At 41.5% G+C, this 16668-nt stretch overlaps 2 protein-coding genes across 2 annotated transcripts; one reads left to right on the forward strand and one right to left on the reverse strand.

The window, feature by feature from the left end:
• Positions 1-3105: 3105 nt before the first annotated feature.
• On the forward strand, positions 3106-12487 carry pdcd4b (programmed cell death 4b). Its single transcript, XM_080464205.1, has 12 exons — positions 3106-3192; positions 3625-3736; positions 4852-5169; positions 7314-7408; positions 7574-7687; positions 7795-8016; positions 9410-9507; positions 10614-10728; positions 11102-11209; positions 11549-11659; positions 11756-11895; positions 11974-12487. Exons 2-12 carry the CDS (start codon positions 3694-3696, stop codon positions 12032-12034), a joined length of 1425 nt encoding a protein of 474 aa, XP_080320331.1. The 5' UTR covers positions 3106-3192; positions 3625-3693; the 3' UTR covers positions 12035-12487.
• An 83-nt stretch (positions 12488-12570) lies between these two features.
• Positions 12571-14309, reverse strand: bbip1 (BBSome interacting protein 1). Its single transcript, XM_080463550.1, has 3 exons — positions 14234-14309; positions 13869-13936; positions 12571-13041 (listed from the first exon to the last, which is right to left on the reverse strand). Exons 2-3 carry the CDS (start codon positions 13912-13914, stop codon positions 12884-12886), a joined length of 204 nt encoding a protein of 67 aa, XP_080319676.1. The 5' UTR covers positions 13915-13936; positions 14234-14309; the 3' UTR covers positions 12571-12883.
• Positions 14310-16668: the final 2359 nt, after the last annotated feature.

The following is a 16668-nucleotide window of genomic DNA, read 5'->3' on the forward strand; positions in this document are numbered from 1 at the left end:
TCTGACCTCCTGCACAGGAGAGGACGGATCCGTGTGTGTGTGTGTGTGTGTGTGTGTGTGTGTGTGTGTGTGTGTGTGTGTGTGCAGTTTGTGCAAAGCTTTGTGGATAATGTGACATATGGAGGCTACTGCAATGATTCGCAGGTTTCATCTCAGTTATAAGAACTCTCAACTCTGTACATACCTGAAGTGAAATGTATAGCGAGGCAACTTTATTTCTCTGACATTATAATTTTAAAAAAATGTTTCATAACTTTCAATTATGTCGGGTTGTGTGAGATAAACTTTAAAGTGTAATTTCATTGGAAATGTATTTAGTATTCGGTTTAAATATAATATGAGCTTGTTTTGAGCCCATAGATTTTAGGCCTAGATTAAATTAGAGATTTTGTCTGTACTCTATCGAAGTGATAATTACAGCTGCCAAAGACTTGAAATATGTGTATCAGGAATGGGTTGGTTTTTTTACAGTCAGCCTGAAAGCTCAGTAAGCTCCATCATAACAAACTACAGCCAAATGGACAAAATAACAAAAACTAATTTGTCAACGTAGTTTGGTAAGTTGATATGGATCTTTCTTTAATTTGCTTGCAGCACTTTGAGCTCTCAGGGCCACTGTGTTTGTCCTCAGTTAAAAAAGACTAAGGCAAATTCTCAGGTTTGTTATATTTTTGAAGCAGAATTCAATATGAAGGTCACTACATTTTAGTTGTTTTTTTTAATATATCTGAAGCTGTAGAGCAGGGGTGCCCAAGTTCGGTCCTGGAGGGCCGGTGTCCTGGAGGGCCGGTGTCCTGGAGGGCCGGAGTCCTGGAGGGCCGGTGTCCTGGAGGGCCGGAGTCCTGCATGTTTTAGCTCTCTCCCTGTTTCAGCTTACTTGAATCTAATGATGATGTCATCAAGCTCAATAACGAGCCCCTCCTTGTAATCAGGTGTGTTGCAACTGGGAGGAGCCAGAACATGCAGGACCCCGGCCCTCCAGGACCCCGGCCCTCCAGGACTCCGGCCCTCCAGGACCCAGTTTGGACGCCCCTGCTTTAGAGCTTTCACTGTGTTCGTGCACTGCTGCCTGCCAGGCAAAAAACTTCATCTAACAATTAATAATAAGACAACTATGCTAACATTATTTATTATCTTCAAGTGCCGTGTCTAATTTAATTCATAAGAAATAATCTGTCATATTTGCCAACTTATTTAATGCCTTAAATATGAAAGACCTTAAACCTGGACCATGTGTGTTTAATTTATGAGTGAAACATGAAAGGTTTCATACTGCGGTGATTTGTTACAGAGGGATTTATGGAGTCAGGCTCTGTTTTTGTATACTGTGAATACTGATCCTGTGACATCAGTAATAGTGTTGTTTTCTTTGATGTACTTTTCATATGATTATTGATGCAAAAACTTGAATAAATTAAGAAAATTTTAAAATTTTGCTGCCTGGCCTTTAAAAATTCACTTCATCATTCTACATCTTTGTGTTTCTTCAAGAGGAAATGAAGGATTTTTTGTTGCGTTTGTATTTATGAATGAGCGAATCCTAATGGCACATATTTGGGGGGTGGGGGGGGACTCTGTAAAGTATTACTGTAAAAGAGCTCCCCCAAGTGGTGAGGCAAAAACACACTTTAATTCGTGTAGATCCCAGACAATCATCGTAGCATTCAGGATTTTTTTCTTTAATTAATAAACTCTGTCAAATAGCGAGAACACAAATATAAATTGATGATTATGGTCAGTTTTCATCCGGCCAGCTCAGTAGGTAGAGCATGAGACTCTCCGTCTCAAGGTAGAGGGTTCATGTCCCACGCTGGGCGCCACCTTCCTGTGGGCTCTCCACCTGCAGGAAGGTTCTTAATGGTGCTATGTGATCTGGGTGACGGTGCTCAGACTGACACCCCCACCACCTGGGAACAGATAAGCTGGAGAAGATGGATGGATGGATGGACAATCAGTTTTAGTTCTGAATCAGACGTTATATGAGGCCAAACTGTTTGAATCCTCAACTGAATTTCTAAGAATCATTAAATTATTGGTTTTACAACTGATAAAAGAAGAAGATCAATTTGCTCATATTTTAACCTTATCAATTGTAATTTATGTATTTCTCATTTTAATTCAAACTGATAAGCAGTCAATACATACAGGTGGATTTAACAAACTTCGTTTATAGACATACAGTTATTTATTGACATAATTATCAAGATCCTCATACGTTCTTCTGTGTAGAAGTGTTTGGTCTCCATTCAGTAATGGAGTTGGAAGTCGTTTGTCTGTCAATGATCATAGTTGTTCAGTCCTAATCTATGAAATAAACTGAGTATGTTTGACATTGACAAAATGGTAAAATTATAAATTGAACTTGTGTAAAATAAAAAAAACAATAAATACATTTAAAATGAGATCATTATCTAAATAATAATGTATTTCTGATACCATTATATCAGTATTAAACTTTATGATTTTTTTCCCCCCTACAGCACATAATGCCTGATATTAATTCATGTAAGATACAGTCACTGTTTTTTTTCTATATATATTTTTAATTACCTAATAAATTTAGTAAAACAAAGCATTTGTAAATTAGACAATTGGGTAAATTCCCATAACGCGCACAGAAAAAATCAGGAAAAGATTACTCCTGTTTTAAAACAATTACCTTGTTGGATAATACCCATTTCCTAAATAATAATGCATCTATGTTTTTGAATACTTTATCGAGCCCTCTTAAGAGAATAATTCCTCTGCATTTAGCCCATTCTGTTTGCATACATATTCTTACAGTGCAGCACCGTGGGAGCTAGTGGGGATGAAGAGAAACTAGAGAAGAGAACTATTAATTCATGAAAATAAAAACAAATGTACTCACACTCTTTCCTGGGTGGTATGATTGATCGATCATTGATATCTGAACCAAGAACTTATGACGTGATAAACTTACAGGGAACCTAATGTAGTTACAGAGGAGTGTAGATAGGGGGCAGCACATCATAAAACACATCGACATCACAGAAGATACGAGAAGAAAAATCCGTGCTGGATTGTGATTGGTTAGCTGTTTTAAAAACCCCACGTCCCTCAGCCAATCAGAGTGAAGAAACAATGGCCTACGTGCCTGCGTTGCTGGGTAGGCAAAACAAAAAACATCAGCGTTCGTGTCAGAGTTTGCAGCTTGGTTGGACACAACAGACGGTCAGTGATTTTATTGTTGACTATTTAGACTTAACAACGAGGCACGGAGGACACTAGCAGATTTGACAAATTCACGACTTGATTTGGAAGATACTTATCGAGCTGGCTGCTCGTACAGCTCGTTTATTTATTTATTTATTTATTTATTTATTTTTAATGTTTAGCTTCGACACTGTAAGTTAGCACTGCGCACAGACTGTTTATGTGTAATAATCTGTATATAAATACGACGTGTTGTTTCGGGGCTGCTGCTTGTTGTCTTTGACAGCGATACTGCAGCACGAACGTAACGTTATCCATTGTTTACCAACAGAACGGGCAGACTTTGAATGGAAGGGACGGGGGGGGGGGGGGGGGGGGGGGGGGTGATTCGTCCGGGCACGTCTCCGCCGTCTCGCGCACAATAACGCTCAAGTCTTTTCGTCTCTGCAGGTCTCTTCACTTCTGCTTTGTTGCAAAAAAAACCCCTATTTTCTATACTGTAAAAAACCAAAACAAAGAATGGCAGCTGACTGCGAGGCCTGGCTGAACGCAAACCCCGTCGGTAAGTGTGTGTGTGCGCGTCCGTGTGTGAGTGTGTGTCTGTGTGAGTGCGTGCGTGTCTGTGTGTGCGTGCGTGCGCTTTAAATGCCCCTCAGCTGGGCTCGATGTGGGGCACTGGGGCTTTTTCATGCGGAAGCGGTTTTCCTGCAACAGTCTGCAGCTCAACTAAGCACATTTTGTTTTCTTCTGCACATCATTGCTTCTCACTGCTGCACGTCGAAATAACATCCAGGTGCATCTGAACAAATCAAATACCAGTGAAAAGTGCTGTGTTTTTTACACTTACCCTTTAAAAGTATGACCGCTGGGTTAAGAATAAAACTAACAAAAAGAATGTTCAGATACTGGATTTTTGATGTGATTCTGCTAAAATAAGAGAACGTCATCTTGTATATTACTGATCAATGCCAACTTTACCTTGTAAGAATGTAAATGGTACACAGTTTGAATGATGACTTCAATGATTCTTCATTATTAGTTTAATTGTTGTTATTGCTTTACATACTTATTATTTATTCCTATTCATTACTTTTACCTATCTTCTATTTACTGTCCACTTGCTGCTGTAACCATGGAAATTCTCCATTGTGTGATAAATAAAGGAAAATGTTATCTTGAAATATAGATGATAATTTCATAAACATTTGGAACATTTCAGTTCGTGTGTGCAAACTTACTGAATCGCGCTGAGAAAGTAAATGTTCATTGAACTAAATTGACAAGTGAATGACTTCTACATAATTAAGTAAATGTTTAAAACTTTTCGTACTTTAACTGAAATAATTTACACCGATTTTTCTGTAATATCAGCACTTGACATGAAACAATTATTCCCGATTTGCATCACAAAGTGTATGATTAAAATACATTTTTAATTATTCAAAATCCGATGATATTTATTGATTTGTAATCTATTCATAGTAACATTGTTACGGCTTTGTTTTTTGTGAATTAAAATTTTGCATTTCACAAACCCACACCACTGAAATACAGACTTGTTTTTAAAAGATATATGAACACTTTTACTTTCTCAGGCCCGAGATCACTTTGAAAGAAACTTAACCAATGGTTTTTAACTGTGTAATGTGAAAATGTATCTCTCCATATGTCTGACAGAAGCTCAGGACCTGAGCGACTCCTTCTTGTCGGGCGAGGAGGACAACGCAGGATCACGTCTCGCCAATAAAAATATCAACAATGAGATCAACGGAAACTGGTTGTCCACATCGAGCAACAGCATCCATGAGGCGCGGCTCAAGGCGAAGGCCAAGCGCAGGCTGAGGAAGAACTCCTCCAGGGACTCGGGCAGGGGGGACTCGCTCAGCGACAATGGGGATGCGGTTCGGGGAACCGCGGTGGTTCCCACAAGCCCTAAGAGCAAGCTGCTGGACAGAAAGTCTCGCCTGGGGAAGGGAAGAGGCCTGCCCAAGAAAGGTACAGAAACATGTCGCCTTGAAGAAGGATGTACAACGTTGGTAAGAGATCAAATAGTCTACGTCATTTTCAAAGGTCAGTCTTTTGCTGATCCACAGACGAGTGTAAAGATCATCACAGACCTGAAGGTGTTTCTCATCCCACTGCTTCAAAGCGGAGGTGCACCGTAACTTTGTTTCCCACTGTGTCATCACCTGTTGACGCTCCCTCCAGGAGTCATAAACCAATTAGCCTACAAACAAATGGCTTGGTGACCTGGACCTGCTCACGCCCATTTAAATATCCTTTCTTTTCCTACCATCTGGACAGCCAAGCTTCTGTGGAGATTTCCGTTGCCAGTCAACAGATTATTCAATGTAAAGCAAAGGACGGTTGTCTTTTTAATGAGAAATTTCAAGGTGCTTTCCGGAGGTTCATGGGACTTTCTATTTGTTTTGTTTCATCTGTGTTTGTTACTGAAAGAAGACTTCAGTGTATTCCAGAACGCAGTGATGGCTACTGAGAAATATGTTCTCGAGTGTGTGCGATCCAACTGAAAGTGTTGCATAATGCCTTCCTGTGATTTGTGCTCCTATTTATTTATCAAGCCAGACCTGGCTCCTCTGACCTGCTGACTTGTTCTCTTACAGTCAGCAGTGCCACATTACATGTGTATAAGTAAATGAGAATTGAAGGTGCAGATTTCCTTGTTGCAGAACTGATGACATAATCATGCTGTGCCCACTTGCAGCCATGGCCAGCAGAACTGGAACACGTCTTGTTTGTTTTGGCACGCAGTTCTTCTTGTTGCATAACCGAACTGCCACTCCGACGAAGCCCTGTAATTTGAGCTCTCTGCTTTTTTTTTGCACATTAAAACTTCATGCACAGCAGTTTTAGGAGACGAGCGCAGAGGGTGTGCAGAATCTCTGCTGGAGGCAGCTTCGAGAACACGATGTTTCACTGCCGGAGTGGGATGGGTTCTTGCTGCCAATGTGGGTCGAGCTAAATATAGGGACATGTCATATGCCACATACTGGGTGGGACTAGTGGAGATTTTAAAGTGCGTCTCAAAAGCTGCTTTGGTACTGGGCTTCTTAAAGGGTCTGCAATCTGCTGGTGCTGACCTCACACCCAGCAGATGTTTGTTGTCTGCTTTCGTGATGCAGCAGCCGTCAGCATAACGGCAGCAGCCTCAGAGCTGCGTGTGCACAAGTGGTATCCATGTGAGGGATAGAAAACCTTGGTTTGTGTATGTGGACTATTCTCTTGTTTACATGTGCAAAATGTCCCACTATAGACAGATTATGAGACATCATGTTTGTCACTTTTAAAAAAGACTATGGGCATTGATACAGATTACACCGGATAATGATTCATTTAAGATAAGTGGTGTATAACGGCACAAACCTTTTCTGAATTCAGCTGACTGAACTGAGTAAGCCATATGCATGGAAGTTGTAGTTCATGTTCTTTTGGAGGAAGGGTAAAGATGAATGGCTCATGAACGAAAATGAAAATGTTCCATCAAAGGTAATTTTCACACTCGCCGGGCCCAGATCAAACATGTAAACAAACCTTTTGCTAGACAGATTTTAAACCATCAAAAAGTCCCATGAAGACGCTGTGTGCCGCAGGAAATGCAACCTGATGCAGGGGAGATTGTTTTGGATGAATTTTTCCGAGCTGAAAATTCACCTGCAGCCTCTGAAATGCAGAGGAAACAAACCGGCGGCACAAATTCCTCCGTTTTGCATGGGATTTGGGATCATCTGCGATGAGGTGGAGCTAATGGACACGGTCACTTCCTGAGTTTGTTCTGCTCACAACCTTTTGCTCCTGGATTCAGATAATAATGGGCCCGCGCCACATTTCAGTTTGTAGTGGAATGAGCCCTACTTTTTAAATCAGGGTGAACACACATCTTCTTTTAAGACCTTTTCACCTCCTGTACAGGACATTCTCAATGTTTCCATAAAGTCACAGGATTGTTAGATTAATGTCTTTGTGGGGCAACGGCTTCATTGGTGCAACTTTGTCTTTAATTTGTCCAGAAAGACTTGAGACGAGAGCTGTTATTGTGTTGCTGTGCTTGCTCAGTGGGATGAGCAACTGTCATGTTGTGGGATACCATGTCTGACATGCCCTCTGACCTTCGTCTGCAGGCGGGGCCGGAGGAAAGGGTGTCTGGGGCAGATCTGGTGAGGTTTACGGACCAGAGGAAGTCGATGAGAAGGACCCAAACTATGATGAAGCTCAGGTAATCACTGCAGTGTTCGCAGCGCAGCATGCAAATTTCTACACAAGACCAGGTCGACAGTATTCACTCTGTGTGGAGTTTGTACCTCCTTACAGTAAAACAGATTGTAAATGCTTTGTTGGGATGTAGTTTTCAGAAATGTGTGCGATGTGATTGTGTCGACAGGAAAACTGTGTGTATGAGACCGTGGCTCCCCCACTGGAAGAGAAGGACTTTGAGAAGACGGTCACCCCGATAGTGCAAGAGTACTTTGAACATGGAGACACAAATGAAGTAGCTGTACGTGCCGCACCGTATAACTAATACCATGAATCAAGCACATGAGAAACTGAAGAGAGTTTTTTAGAAGGACCTCCGTCGAGCTAAATGCCCCGTTGCATCCGCAGGAGCTGCTGGCGGAGTTGAACCTGGGGCCCATGCGAAGCGAGGTGCCCTCGCTGGCTGTGTCGCTGGCCCTGGAGGCTAAAGCCAGCCACCGGGAGCTGACCTCCAGGCTGCTGGCCGACCTGTGTGGGCCCGTCCTGTCCCGGAGCGACATGGAGAGCTCCTTTGACAAGCTGCTGAGAGAGCTGCCGGATCTGGTCCTGGACACCCCCGGAGCCCCGCAGGTGAGCCTGGTTCAGTACGTGTTCTGGAACCCCATCCATCCATCCATTTTCTTCCGCTTATCCGGGGGCAGCAGTCTAAGCAAGGATACCCAGACTTCCCTCGCCCCAGACACGTCCTCCAGCTGTTCCAGTGGGACCCCAAGGCGTTCCCAGGCCAGCCGAAAGACATAGTCGCTCCAGCGTGTCCTAGGTCTGCCCCGAGGCCTCCTACCGGAGGGACATGCCCGGAACTCCTCCCGAGGGAGGGGTCCGGGGGGCATCCGAATCCGACATTCTGGAGCCCCACGTTACTGCTAAACTAAAATGATGAAGATTTCCTATTAGATCAACAAATGTACAGAACCAGGAGCTTCCACTTCCTCAAAGGGAGTCCCACACCACAGATTGGGAATCACTGTGCAGCACATTGAGTTGAAATTACATCGAACTGTGATGAACTGAAGTACTGAATAGAGTTTTTAAAATTAAAACTGATAAAATATGACATTAAATGTGTTTCTTATGTCTACTGTAGAATCTTTACTTTTTGTTACCATCTAATCAGTCACGTAACAGATGGTACACAAAGGGTTGTCCGCTGAGAGCTGGCTTTCTGTGTGAAGAGTTAAAAGCTCGGGGGAACGGCGCCGAGCTTTGCTGAGCTGGTGTGTGACACAGAGCCAGTGTGTATATTTGAGCTGTCCCTCCTTTTCAGCCCGCACAGACATGAGATCTCTGGCTATTGTCTGCCTGCGCTCGCAAAATGCAAGCTCAGCAAAGGACGCTAAAAGGGTTATTGGTTGTCCTTCCCCCTCACCCCCTCCTTCCTCCGTCTCTTTTGGTCTCGCTGGTCATTTCGGTGCCTCTCTCTCAGTTTTCAGAGGGTTTAATGGGACATTGTGATGGTGCCCTGCCCCCATGTCCTTCCCTCTGCTCTTTCACTCTCTCGTTCTCGGTTACACACACACACACATACATACACACACACACTCCTTTTCTCCGTGTGTGCCTGCCAGTCTAGCCACAGTGACGGGTCAGTTGAGATGTAGCTGCCTCTGGTCTGTACAGTAACAATGAGCACAGGCTTTGTGGAGGCCAGAAGAGCAGAGCCAGCTCTTTCGTTTCCCTAAATCACACAGTCGCACGACTGTAAACAACGACACACGTGCCGCCGAGGCCACTGTCAGTCATCTGTTCTGTCAGTGTTGTTGTGGGGCCTCCAACCTCAACCTGTTGTTGAGGAATCACCAGAATTTTACATCAGATAATAAACACTCTGCTCTCTATGTTTACTCATATCAACCAGTGATCTCTCTCTCTCTCTCTCTCTCTCTCTCTCTCTCTCTCTCTCTCTCTCTCATGCTGCATTGTAATGTGTTTGGGCTTGTTTACATGTTTCTCTTTTGTCTTCCAGTTGGTCGGCCAATTCGTCGCGCGAGCCGTAACCGACCAAATATTATGCAAGAGCTACATCGAGAGCTACAAAGGCCGAGTTGACTGTGAACACACAAGGTATGTCAGAACTGTGACTTTAGTGGATAATAGCTGCATGGAAGTCTGATGCTATTATGGAAATGTTTTAAATTTGTGCTGATTAGATTAGTCTGACTACAAAAGTTAATTACCAACTGTATAGATACAATTATTCTTAATCAGCAGTGCCCCCTCTTTTTGTCCTTTAATAACAAATGTAGTATATATTCAAATATGGTCGTATACTTTTGATTCATGCAAAGTTAAATGACAAAACCAAGCATTAATCAGTCACGTCTGATAACCTATTGGAAATACATTTACATGATAGATAAATGAATACATGGATTCACTCAACCTTTAACTTCCTGGAAAATTCATCAGTTTCAAATCGGACGGCATGTGGAAGGCAAACGACACATTTTTCTGTTCCTTGTTTTTAACATCCGCTGTACAAACAACCGACGCCGTGAGGAAACCGTCAACAGTTAGCGTGGAAACCAGCGGTTCAGAAACTCTGCCGCCGCCATTTTTAATTTGACTGTCTTTGAGCCGCCACACAGCTCATTCAGCAGAACAAACTGATGAGGGAGGTTGTCGCCAACACACCATCTTTTTTATTTATCACTTTTCATTTGCAAAATAATAAATCAGCTCTACCTAACAGTCGGCCGTGATCAACGCCTTTAGCACCAATGTTCTAAATTTTACGTAAATAAAACATGTACAGAATTTGTTGGGGGGGGCTTTAATGTTTCCAACAACAAATGATTCCTTCTGTAATGTGATTTTAATCCAGGTAACTAAATACACAGTAGTTCTGTGTTAAAAAAAAAAAGGTTCTCCTAAGTTCTTAAGATATTGACTTGATTCCACTGAGTTGGACGATCAAAGCTCCGGCTGAGCTGCACTTAAGGTTTCACACATCTTTTGAAGTGAAAAGAAAGTTTGAACCCCGTCAGCTGAAGCAGCAGGTCACATGACCAGGGGAGAAATGAGCTTTGTCTCTGTCAACAACTCCATCTTAGGTAATAACATCCACTGTCATGAACAATGAAAAGAGCACATGTTTCTCCAACATCACCAACAGAACTGCTGAGTAACTCGTGTGCTCATTAATAACACGGTGTGTGTTCTGTCGTCAGGGCAGCGCTGGACCGGGCGGCCGTGCTGCTGAAGATGAACATGGGGGGGCTTCGCATCGACAACCAGTGGGGAGCCGGCGGGGGGCGGAGACCCGTCATGCAACTTGTTAAAGAGGTAAATTATCCAACGGTTATCGGTAGGGATGAACCAACAACACACGGCCTGCAAGTGGTTCACAGCCTTCGTGTGTGAAGAATCAATTACTTAATGGCATTTAAGAAGTACTCATATCAGTACTTGGTATTGGCAAGTAACTAGAGGTTAGTACTTGTACTTGTCCTTTAAAAAAGTATCCGTGCATCCGTAGTTATCAGTGTATTGTGTCTGTTTTTCTCTAGATCCTTACATCTATTTTTAGGCGCTGAAGTTAGTTTGAGTCCTAAAGTTTGAACTGAGGAAGAAAACAAAGTATGAGAGTCTGCATGTTCTTTAGAGCAGGACGGCTGACGATGGAGTAATGGTGAGCATGTTTTCTCTCCACCATCAGATGAACCTGTTGTTGAAGGAGTACATCCTGTCTGGAGACATCAAAGAGGCTGAGAGATGTCTGCGAGATCTGGAAGTTCCCCATTTCCACCACGAGTTTGTCTACGAGGTAAATGCTTCAGGGAGGAAATTGCATGTCGAGGGGAGCAATGAAGAGAAGAACCCCCCCCCCCAGGGCAGACCTGTGCGACTGCTGCTCAGACCTGATCCTCACAGTTTTATGTTTCAGCCTGTGGGTGCGACAGAGAAACAACAGACACACGTTTACCCCGATGTGTCTGGGTGATTTGCACTCAGTGGTAGATGTGTTGTAATACTGCTTCCTGTGAGGCGTAAACCCCCTGTGGTCCTCAAGTCTACTTCCACAACTACTCCTTTGTGTAACTGCTCTTTGTGACGCTGGCGAGCTTTTAGAGTTCTGAAACGAGGTTTCTGCTCGTCTTCCCAGGCGATCGTGATGGTGTTGGAGTCCAAAGGCGACAAAACGTTCAAAATGATTCTGCAGCTTCTCAAGTCTCTGTCAGCCTCCTCCGTCATCACTGTGGACCAAATGAGGAGGGTATGCTGCCACCTGGTGTCTGAGCTTTGCATTGCATTGAATTCTGCTTTGCAAAGTTTAAGGTGAAAATGACTCTGCTTCTTTCTTTTCCTCCAGGGCTATGAAAGAGTTTATATGGACATCGCTGAAATTAATATCGATGTCCCACGTGCTTACTTCATCCTGGAGCAATTTGTTGACCAAAGCTTCAATACGGGAGTCATAGATGTAAAGTTACGAGATCTCTGCCCCTGTCGGTGGGTGTTTTTTACACAATTCAGGATACGTGTGTGTGTTTTGTGTTTGTTCATCAGGTTGTTGAATTTTCTCCTCAGGGGCCGGAAAAGGTTTGTCAGCGAGGGAGACGGTGGAGTCGTCAAACTTGAAAGCTTCTGAGGTGATCTTTTTACGTGCCAGATTTCCAGAAAACAAGAGGACAGAGCTACTTTTTCTACCTGCATATTTTTCAAAAAATAGCCGGGTACAAGTTTCCTCCTTTGTAACAGTTAGACGAATGTACATTTCTGAAACAGAGGTGAGGTATTAAGAAAAAAAAAATAATACAAATACAGCACTTTTGATTGAAACTGAAGTAAATCACTTTTCTCAAAGTTGTTTCAATATAAACATTTACATAAGCTATAGCCCTTCAAGTGCCACACCTCTCAGTGTCAGTCATTCCATGTTGTTCTGTACAGTATTTTCTTGAGTTCACTGCCACTCCTTTTGTGTTTTCTAGAAAGCAGTGTTTGTAAGGAGATGACTGGTTTGTGTCAAGAGCTTTATAAAAGAGTATGAAAAAAATAAATAAAAAGAGAGCATGTTGTTCATTGCAAGACCACTTTCCTTACCGTGCTTGTGTCTCTGCTGTCAGAACACACTTGGACACTTTCACAGAACTCGTTTGCAGAAATAGACCAAAGAGATGCTGATATTGTCATTGAATCAATATTTATTATCTTAGCCTGTAGCTGAGCTCTCTGAGCCCGCGTTAATTTCTCTGCGTCTGAGAAGCTGCTGCCAGACAAGGTGAGGCTAATGCCACATCACACCCAGCCACAAGGAGTTTGGGAGCACACAGGTAAACCGTGACATGCTGAGGAGTGCTGAAGCTCTCCAGCACAATCCAAACCAATTCATGACCTATCAAATCATTTCTCCTCATGCGTTTGAACGTGTGGAGCTCATTCTAGCCATCGGAAGGAATCTTCTGTCTCTGTTGTTCCGAATCCTGTCAAGGGGCGTCTACTGCGTTCCGTCCTTCATTGCCAGTTCTTGCTGTTTGACGGCCTCTTGAGCCTCCATCTGCATCTTCTCCAGTTTCTCAAGGGTGACCGATTTGAGTGGGAGCAGCTTTGGCTTACACAGGACCATGGTGGGGACATCTTCCATGGAAAGCTGCCCTGTGGGTGGAGGCAAAGCAAAAAACACAACGTGAATTCTCACATTCCTGCAACCAAACTCGGCCTAAAAAAAAAAAAAGGAGAAGCCAAGAGACGAGTTGAAGTGTAACTTTTCATGAGAAAAACCTGGTTTCACTGGATTCTTTCAAAAAGTTGCTTAGTGACTTGGAGACAGACACTACTGTCTGCAGATGTTTTTAATAATAGGCTTAAATTTAAATTTATGGGTAATTGTTTAGCAAATTTGCATTTTTTTTAATGTATGAACATTTTTCTTAAATGTTTTATGTTCCTGTTTTCTCTGAAACTTGAATGTACTGCTGCCTGTCTTGGCCAGGATCCCTCTTGAAGAAGAGATTTTCAATCTCAACAAGGATTTTATGGTAAAATAAAATAAAAACTATACAATTGAACGTTTTAACTACAACTACTGCAACATGGATATCTCAATTTATGTTTTTTCAAAGTCCTATAAATTATTTGATTTGATTTATTTATTTATTTCGAACGAATGAACAATTTAAAATTAGATGAAACAAATGGAAAAGGAAAGGGAAAAAAAGTATTCAAAAATAAATCTATAAAAGCCCATTTCTATATAATACGCTTTGACTCATATAAAGACTTTTTTAATGTCCCAGTGATGGATTCACAAATGACACCAGGCGTCCTCACTAACTCAATACCAATGGTTTGATTCTATAAGGGAAGCTGAGAGAAATCAACACGGAGCATCTGTGAAGTATTCTTTCAATTTATGCAACCCGTTCATGCGGTTTGACTTTACTGGCACTATTATTATAAACAATAAGTCCAGTGGTACAAACCTTGTTTGGGCAGAACTTCTCTGAATATCGTCTTGAGTTCTGGCATAGTGTTTCTTCTGGGGGCAGTTCTGCAAGTTAAGCATGCCTTTTAACACGGATTCAAGGGAGTCAAATCAGTAGTATTCTGTCATCATCAGCTGCAGCAAAACAAACAAACATCAAATGTTAATTACAGCCACGTCACATTCTAAAACGTTGATTTGGGAATTAGCCTAGCACACAGGCTCGACGGGCAAAACAGGCCGAGATAAAACCGTCTTTTAACAAACTGCCGGTCAAATATCGTAACGGTAATACTACAAACACGTCCTCAAATCAAACATATCAAAATTATTCTACAGAATGTTATTTAGAGTAAATCCCACCTGCAGCTCCGGGTTAAGCTTATTGTTGTCAAGCCAACGAGTTCGCCAGGATCACGTGATCTTCTTCTGCCTCTGTGTTTCCTCTGTGCACAGCGCTTCACTGACACCTGCAGGGAACGGTGGGAACTGCAGGGCTTAAAATTTCAACCGCAAAACTCAAGTTTTATGTTCCAGAAATGTGCTTTTTACTTTAATCTGTGCATAGATCTCATAGTACTCATTGACATGAATTTTGTTTGTGATATACTCTTGTGTGGAAACACTTTTATATCTATAACATTGATTGATTGAAATGTTTATTTCGAATACGAATACGAAAACAATAAAAGAAAAGAAAATTAACAACAAAGTTTTCCTCTCAAATAATAAATAAATGAATAACAAAAATAAAATAAATCAAGAAAAAAAAAAACATCGTCAGAGAGTATCTCACTCACTGGTACTGAATTTTTTCTATGTGTATTACTTTTTCAACAGTTGTAGTGTGTTTGCTGTTTTTCTATTCAACTTTATATATTGTACATTTCATTTAGGCACAGTGAAATTTTTTTTAAATATTTCTGTAATGCTCGTGTAGGATGTAAATCAAGGCGTGCTCATCTTATTTTCTTTGCTGCGATCTGTTATTTTTGAAAGGTTCCTTTTTTTTTTTTACAAAGGTTATATATTCACTGATTGTGGTCACATTTCTTAAATACTTGCCTCCTTTTAAACTAACTTCATATGTAGGTGTGAATTGATCAGTCAGTATTTATTTTCCTCATCAATGCTGCTCGGTTAAATTATGGTATCAACATTTTATTATACGCACATCCAAACTTTCACTTTGGTAAACTGGACTTTCTCACCAGCAACTGTAAAACATTGAAATTGACTCCCAATTCAGACCAGGTCACCAGCTCCTCTTTGGTGTGACAATGAATGGCATGAGTAAATACATTTGCCCATGCAGGAAATACATGCAAACTCTGCAAGGAGAGCAAATCAACAGTGCCAACCACTGCATGAAAGGCTCCCTGGTTTTTATTCGCGACACATTATATACTGTAAAAAGAAATTCACTTTGTAACGTGGTGATATAACGACCAAAAAAGGAAAATTTAAACAACCGTTGAATGCCGCAAACTGCCAAATCTGTCTGGGGCCCCAAGTGAGCAGTGACATAAAGCAGCCATTCTAAAATGCAAAATAACGACAGACAGAGACAGAAAATCTAACAATAGATTCAAATTGAAGAAAAACAGACTAGGAGACAAGGAATCTGGGACAAAAGCACCAACACAAGGCCACAAACATGACCATGGAGAGGTGTAAAACAACCACAGAGAGGCACAAAATGATCCAAATGGGACAGAAAGAGACACGAAACCACAGGAAATGATTGAGTCTGAGTCAGCCTCCTCTTCAGCCTGGATCGTGGACGTCCACGTGTAGATTTGTGTGCATGAGAGCAGATTACAACATGAGAATCGCTGTATTCCCTCGCTCCTGTCATGAGTTGAAGACCTGCACATGTTGACGTGATTCCTGAATCTCATGAGGTCAGAAGTCATCGGTTACTGTTTGCTCAACGCCTCATGATATTTGAGCTGTAGTTTGATCTCATATAGTTGTTAGGAGGTGATCAAAACTATTACGAATGTCAGGATGATGAATTCTATTCATGGTTCAACCATATATTCACTTCAAATGTTTCCTTGTTTTATTAAAAAAAACAAAAACATTACAAGTTCAAACCAAACACAGAACAAATCAATTTTTAATGACATGTGATGATGATTATGATAAAACATGTGAAAGCTGTTATAAGACATCCACTGAGAAATTTAGCCTATTTAGACATTTTCTAAAACTAAAAATGTTGTGAAATACTTTGGGCATTTTGATCAGTTTTTCTCCCGACAGATTTTTATACCATATAAATAACATCTCGTTGTATTTTTAAGATTGACTTTAAAAAGTCCCAAATGTAAAAAAAATTGGTCTTGAGTTTCTTTTCTAACCACAGCTGGCTGGTATATTTCTCAATTTCCAAACATTTCAATAATTGTGTGATAAAGGCTTAAAAAGAAAATGAGAAAGTGTTCTTATTTCCATCCATCCATCCATCCATCCATCCATCCATCCATCCATCCATCCATCCATCCATCTTCTCCCGCTCATCCGTTTCCGGGTGGCGGGGGTGAAAGTCTGAGCACCGTCACCCAGATCACACTGCACCGATTAATGCTCTTAATTTCAATATGTTATTTTCAAAACCATCTTTCATACACTTTAATGTTATTTTACTTTTGATACAAATACAATATGGAACTTTTACTGAAGGTTTTATCATTTCTATTTACCTATAACAATTTCAACCAAAAACATGTGAAAGCTTATCTTAGATTCATTTCAATTGTCTTTAGTTTAACACAATATCGACACACGGAAGA

The sequence above is a fragment of the Lipophrys pholis genome (genome assembly GCF_963383615.2).
Source record: "Lipophrys pholis genome assembly, chromosome: 5".
Lineage (NCBI taxonomy): Eukaryota > Metazoa > Chordata > Actinopteri > Blenniiformes > Blenniidae > Lipophrys > Lipophrys pholis.

What these genes read in the sequence shown, in the direction of transcription:
- bbip1 (XM_080463550.1), bottom strand. Translation starts at nt 13,914, where the DNA reads ATGCCAGAACTCAAGACGATATTCAGAGAAGTTCTGCCCAAACAAG. An exon ending in AGAAGTTCTGCCCAAACAAG is followed by an intron (nt 13,042 to 13,868) that starts GTTTGTACCACT and finishes CTCCACCCACAG; the next exon opens with GGCAGCTTTCCATGGAAGAT.
- pdcd4b (XM_080464205.1), top strand. Translation starts at nt 3,694, where the DNA reads ATGGCAGCTGACTGCGAGGCCTGGCTGAACGCAAACCCCGTCG. An exon ending in AAGAGGCCTGCCCAAGAAAG is followed by an intron (nt 5,170 to 7,313) that starts GTACAGAAACAT and finishes CTTCGTCTGCAG; the next exon opens with GCGGGGCCGGAGGAAAGGGT. An exon ending in CTGTGGACCAAATGAGGAGG is followed by an intron (nt 11,660 to 11,755) that starts GTATGCTGCCAC and finishes CTTTTCCTCCAG; the next exon opens with GGCTATGAAAGAGTTTATAT.